The 6,784-nt window shown below is 48.0% G+C and overlaps 1 protein-coding gene across 1 annotated transcript; it reads left to right on the forward strand.

The window, feature by feature from the left end:
- Positions 1–1,783: 1,783 nt before the first annotated feature.
- LOC111161940 (cornulin) lies at positions 1,784–5,759 on the forward strand. Its single transcript, XM_022526011.1, is given in 5 exon segments — positions 1,784–1,921; positions 3,065–4,217; positions 4,944–4,999; positions 5,143–5,587; positions 5,590–5,759. Coding segments are annotated over 5 exon segments (1,962 nt in total).
- The last annotated feature ends 1,025 nt before the right edge of the window (positions 5,760–6,784 follow it).

The raw sequence follows: 6,784 nt of genomic DNA on the forward strand, positions 1-6,784 counted from the left end.
TAAAAAGTCATATTATTTTTACTATTTATAGGTCAGTATTAAGGTTTGCCATGTGGTAAACAACAAAAAAATTGGATCTTTGCATTTCTCTGTTGGGGTACAATATTCTGAGTTTTGTACCTTGATGTACAAAAGCAAAGTCTGCCTGAAATTTTTGGCTACTGGATGGGTAGAAAGAACACCCCCTGAAGAGCCCACCTGGGACCTGTAGCCTTCAGCCACATTTTTCCACCTTTCCCAGTGCCAAGTCTCCCTCCCTCCTGCCTCCCTTCATTCTCCTGCCTCTGTACGCAGGCCTTCCTTCTCTCAACTCTGTATCCAGGCCTTCTTTCTCTCATGCCTTCTCCTTCTCAACTCATGATGCCCTCTCCTGGTATCCCAGCTTTGCAGCCTTCTTTATCCCCCTGCATTTGAAACTTGCCATCTCTGATGCCATGTCCTGGTATCTGAGACTTCTGCTTCAATGCACCTCCACGTCCCTTTGTATTTTGCCCATCAGCTGCACCCAAGACTCACTTCAGGCTATGCCCAGATCCCTGGCTAATGAGAAGGAAAATCTCTCCCTTCATTTGGGAGCCATTCCTCACAGGCCACCAACACTGTGAGCTGGCAGGAGCCACCTACCTATGGGCAAACTGACTTCCCTTACAGGTCTCAGTGCTGAGGACAGATGTCACATTTAGAGGAACTTAGGACTGGGAATATTGCCAATAGCTGGTAGCCTAGCCTCTTCCTGAACACCTAGCCAAAAGGCAGCAAGAAAAGGCGGAGTCAGTCCCCTGGTGTTCCTGCTTGGTAAGGGGTTGACTTACACATGTACTTACTGACTGTCAGTGTTCGCAGCAGCACCCTACACCATATGACAGGCAACCATTGACTGGATAGACTGTCCACAGGGTACAGTATAGAAGATTCACTGCATTTGGGTTAAGGAGATATGGGTCCTTGTGTTTCTTGGTTCCCCCAATCTGTGGGGCCTTGAACAAATCATCTAACTTCTCTGAATCTGTCACCTATAAAAAAAAAAAGTGGAGATATAAGGAGTACAAGGGATGATGCATATGGAAGTGCTTTGTGAGCAGTAGTTTACGTAGATGTACAAACATTAGGTATGTGTATAATAACATCATAATGATATTTAATAGCTGCCACTTAGTATAAGCCAGCCTCTGCCAAGTGCTTTATACGAATTATCTCTTTTAATCCTCACAATAATCCTATAAAGTATATATTTGATAGGATTATCTTCATTTCACAATTAGTAAACCAAGGCATGGAAAGGCAAAGCAACCTGCCCTAGCTCACCAGGTAGGTGGTGAAGGTAGCATAGAAGTCCTGATTCTGGAGCCTGCTGTTAATCACGGTGTGTCTCTCCTTCCCATTCATAAAATCCATTAAGTAGGAAAGGAGATGGGAAGACCCAGACAGAAAGACCGAACCACCAAAGACTATGGACACCAAAAGACAAACTCAGGGTTTTAGAGGGGAGGGAGCAGGTGGGGGGGGGGAGATGGGTGATCCTGGTGATAGGTATTAAGGAGGACACAGATCGCATGGAGCACTGAGTGTTATATGTAAACAATGAATCATGGAACACTACATCAAAAATTAATGATGTACTATATGGTGACTAAAATAACATAATAAAAAGGGAGAGAAGGGGAGAGACGGGAAGCAGAGCTGAATATGCGAGAAAAGACCGGGAAGAAGCAGGAGGAAACACTAAAGTTGACTTTGGAGCCCCCAAGGGGCCTTTGTTTCTTTCTCCAGCCTGAGTCCAAAGATGCCTCAGTTATTGCAAAACATTAATGGGATCATCGAAGTCTTTGGGCGCTACGCCAGGACTGAGGGCAGCTGCCCAGTGCTTACCCGGGGGGAGCTGAAAAGGCTCCTGGAACATGAGTTTGCTGATGTCATTGTGGTATGACATGCCGGGCCAGGTGGGGAGGGCAGGAGAGGAGAGATGAAACAGATTTGCCTGCAGATGCTTTGCCTCAGGAATCTGAGGTGGCAGTCGCTGGATCCAGGTCTACTGGGCCTCCTGGCAGCTCTGCAAGCTGAGACAGGAAAGGCAAAGGAGCAAGAGACAGTCACAGCAGTTCACAGGTCAGGTCCTTAGAGAAAATACCTTTATTTCAATTAATTCTAATTTAGAGACAAGGTGAAATGACTCACAGGGGACAGCTCAGAAAGAAACAGAGCCTTTGAAGATTCTAGAAATGAAAGTAATTGCTGCTTTCTGGTGTTTCTTAAATCTAATATAGTAACTACTTCCTTTGTCTATCAGAAATTTGATCACCCATTAATAAGAATGCATTAGAAGCATAGTTCAGTATCTTGCAGTTGCTCAAAAATATTAGTTGAGTGTTCACATCAGAAATTAGTTTTGAAGGACAGGTTGGTTATTATCAGATGGGGGTACACTCTAAGAGCCCCTCCCCACTTCTCCAACCACTGACAAAGCAGACCTAGGACCTTGACGCATTTCCCTGTCCCTCCCTGTCTTTGGTTTACCTAAAGCAACCAGGATGATGGTCTTAGAGACAGGAATGTATAGACACACAGGATGCGTATTCAGGGCAACTTGTGGTCCCACCAGACCCCACCCACCCCATCTTCAGAAAGCACTTTAGCCTCAGCATGGATCTCACAGAATTCCCTTTGGGCTATGTTCCTGCTATGTTACTCCTGGTGCTGGGTTTGCTAGAGAGCATCCTGCTCAATGCCAGGGGTCAGGGACTGAGGACAGCCCAAAGACTCATTATAAGCTCAATCATTTATTCATTCTTTATTGAATCTTGACCCAGTTCTCCTAGAGGCCAGGAATTATGCCAGGCACAGATGATACAAAAAAAAAAAAAAAAAGTGCTTTCTACCCTTGCAAGAGGGGCAGGACGGCACACTGAAAATGGTTTCATGTTAGGGCTGCTGTAGCTATGTGAGTGGTATGGAGCCAGCACAGATGGACTCCTAAGTTCAGGGTTGGGAAGCCTGAAAGCTGAGTGCACTGGCCCAACCACACCTTCCTCAGGTGAGGGATGCTGACTTGGTCTCTTCTCCACAGAAACCCCATGATCCTGCCACTGTGGATGAAGTCCTGCACCTGCTGGATGAAGATGATACAGTGACTGTGGAGTTCAAGGAATTCCTGGTCCTGGTGTTTAAAGTCGCCCAAGCCTGTTTCAAGACAATGAGTGAGAGTTCTGAGGGGACTTGTGGATCTCAAGAGTCTGGAAGCCTCCCCACTGGGGCCTCACAAGAGCTGAGGAAAGAACAGAGCAAGAGAGCTGAGGTGGGGCAGACTAGGGAAGGACAGATTTGCGAGAGGAGCCAATGTGTACAGCACACTCTGGCCTCCAGGGGACAGGCAGGTGTTGCGGCTCAGAACCATGCTCAGGATCTTGGCCAGGATAGGCAGTCTGAATCTCAGAGACAAGAGAAAGAAAGTCAGCAGACACAAGCTCGGAGATATGTGCAGCAGACCCAGAGAGTGGGAGAAGACAAGAGTCACCAGACCAGACAGAGGGAGTCAGAGAGACAGTCACAGACCAGGGAACAGGACAGAGCACAGCAGACAAGTGAATTAGTGACTAGAACTGAAACTCAGACCCAGACAGATGCAAACCAGAATGTGGAGCAGGATAGGAGCCATCATATAGAAAGCCCTGACACACAGCCACAGGAGTCCACCCATGGCTAGACCAGAGGGACTGAGGTTCAGGGTCAAGATAGGAGCCAGACAAGCCAGATACTAACAGAACATGTTCAGACACTGGGAGGTACCACCCGGGCCATGGAGCCAGACAGGAGCCATCAGATAGGAAGCCCTGACACACAGCTACAGGAGTCCTCCCACGGCCAGAGCAGAGGGTCTGAGGTCCAGGGTGAAGACAGGAGCCAGGCAAGCCAGATACTGACAGGAGAACGTGTTCAGACACCGGGAGGTGCCAGCCAGGCCATGGAACTAGACAGGAGCCATCAGATAGGAAGCCCTGACACACAGCTACAGGAGTCCTCCCATGGCCAGACCATAGGGTCCAAGGTCCAGGGTCAAAACAGGTGTCAAACAAGTGAAGTGGTGACAGGAGAACAGATTCAGACACAGGCAGTGTCACAAACCCAGACACACACCCAGGCCATGGAGCAGGACAGGAGCCACAATGCAAGTGACATAAGAGATAGAAATGAGGGACAGACCCAGAGACAGTCAGGCAGTGGTCACAGATGGACACAAATGAGCCACTATGAGGCAGGAGAGAAAAAGCTGGGAGGACAGGCCCAGGCTGGGACAAACACTCTGACAGGCAGACAGGACTGGAGCAGCACTCACCCAAGATGCAGTGTGACAGGTGGGCAGAGAGAGAGAGAACCCACTCCTGGGTGGATGACCACACAAGGGAGATGGAGATCCCAAGGCAGGGGCAGGGCAGCCTGCACACTGGCATGCCTTCGGCCCAGGGCCAGGAATCAGCCCAGCCAGAAGGGAAGCGAGGCTTCACAGCCAGGAGGCTATATTCCTACTTCAAGAACAACAAGCCATGAATATCCCAGACCTGGACTCCAGTGTTCAGTACTGGAAGAAGACAGCTGCAGAGGGGTTGGTTTGTCCTGCCCTGACCAGTCCAATTGGCATGTCTCTGGACATTAGTTCTTAATCATGGTGTTTCTCTCTTAGGTCTTTCTCAATGAAAACTTTTCTGCAAGGTGTTTTCTATCCTAAACTCCTCTCTGAGCTGCTCTGCTGTGCAGACGCCCTCAGGAATAGGAAGACACAGAGCCAGTCACCCATTTATGCCAAACTCTCCTCAGTTTGTGGGGGTTTCAGAGCTACTTTTATCTCTTCCTTCTGTCTATTATCCCATCTATCCTAATGCACCAATAAAACCTTCCTGAGCAACTAGGTTCTGTGTCCCTTTCAATCACTATTGACATGATGGATTAAGGGATACAGGGCTGTGATAATGAATTTGACACGGCCTCTACCCTACAAGAGCATCTGGTTGAGAAAATATTGTACAAGATTCCAAGAGTTATAAAAATATGAAGAGAGTAGATATCATATTTCTATACTTGTCAGAGATGGATCATAAAAGTTTTCAACCAGAAAAGACTTTTTTGCAATGCCCTTAAAAGACAAGCTAGAGGGACGCCTGGGTGGCTCAGTTGGTTAAGCAGCTGCCTTCAGCTCAGGTCATGATCCCAGCATCCTGGGATCAAGTCCCACATCGGGCTCCTTGTGGCCAGACCATAGGGTCCAAGGTCCAGGGTCAAAACAGGTGTCAAACAAGTGAAGTGGTGACAGGAGAACAGATTCAGACACAGGCAGTGTCACAAACCCAGACACACACCCAGGCCATGGAGCAGGACAGGAGCCACAATGCAAGTGACATAAGAGATAGAAATGAGGGACAGACCCAGAGACAGTCAGGCAGTGGTCACAGATGGACACAAATGAGCCACTATGAGGCAGGAGAGAAAAAGCTGGGAGGACAGGCCCAGGCTGGGACAAACACTCTGACAGGCAGACAGGACTGGAGCAGCACTCACCCAAGATGCAGTGTGACAGGTGGGCAGAGAGAGAGAGAACCCACTCCTGGGTGGATGACCACACAAGGGAGATGGAGATCCCAAGGCAGGGGCAGGGCAGCCTGCACACTGGCATGCCTTCGGCCCAGGGCCAGGAATCAGCCCAGCCAGAAGGGAAGCGAGGCTTCACAGCCAGGAGGCTATATTCCTACTTCAAGAACAACAAGCCATGAATATCCCAGACCTGGACTCCAGTGTTCAGTACTGGAAGAAGACAGCTGCAGAGGGGTTGGTTTGTCCTGCCCTGACCAGTCCAATTGGCATGTCTCTGGACATTAGTTCTTAATCATGGTGTTTCTCTCTTAGGTCTTTCTCAATGAAAACTTTTCTGCAAGGTGTTTTCTATCCTAAACTCCTCTCTGAGCTGCTCTGCTGTGCAGACGCCCTCAGGAATAGGAAGACACAGAGCCAGTCACCCATTTATGCCAAACTCTCCTCAGTTTGTGGGGGTTTCAGAGCTACTTTTATCTCTTCCTTCTGTCTATTATCCCATCTATCCTAATGCACCAATAAAACCTTCCTGAGCAACTAGGTTCTGTGTCCCTTTCAATCACTATTGACATGATGGATTAAGGGATACAGGGCTGTGATAATGAATTTGACACGGCCTCTACCCTACAAGAGCATCTGGTTGAGAAAATATTGTACAAGATTCCAAGAGTTATAAAAATATGAAGAGAGTAGATATCATATTTCTATACTTGTCAGAGATGGATCATAAAAGTTTTCAACCAGAAAAGACTTTTTTGCAATGCCCTTAAAAGACAAGCTAGAGGGACGCCTGGGTGGCTCAGTTGGTTAAGCAGCTGCCTTCAGCTCAGGTCATGATCCCAGCATCCTGGGATCAAGTCCCACATCGGGCTCCTTGCTCATCAGGGAGCCTGCTTCTCCCTCTGCCTCTGCCTGCCATTCTGTCTGCCTGTGCTTGCTCTCTCTCCCTCTCTCTCTCTGACAAATAAATAAATAAAATCTTTTAAAAAAAAAAAAGACAAGCTAGATTTAAGTAGGTAGATAAGCTCTAATTCTACAGTGTTAAGTCTCTGTTGACATGTAAGTTCACATAGGAAGGCCAACTTAAGGTTACTAATAAATGGCAGAAGGCCACTGGGAACTTTGTAGGCAAGAAGGGAAAGGCAGTGTTACCAGGAATTGAGCCAGGAACCACAGCCTTGGCTCCTCCTCTGTGTCAGCTCTGACC

The sequence above is a fragment of the Enhydra lutris genome, unplaced genomic scaffold, assembly GCF_002288905.1.
Source record: "Enhydra lutris kenyoni isolate GAN:26980312 unplaced genomic scaffold, ASM228890v2 scaffoldscaffold88, whole genome shotgun sequence".
Taxonomy (NCBI): Eukaryota; Metazoa; Chordata; class Mammalia; order Carnivora; family Mustelidae; genus Enhydra; species Enhydra lutris.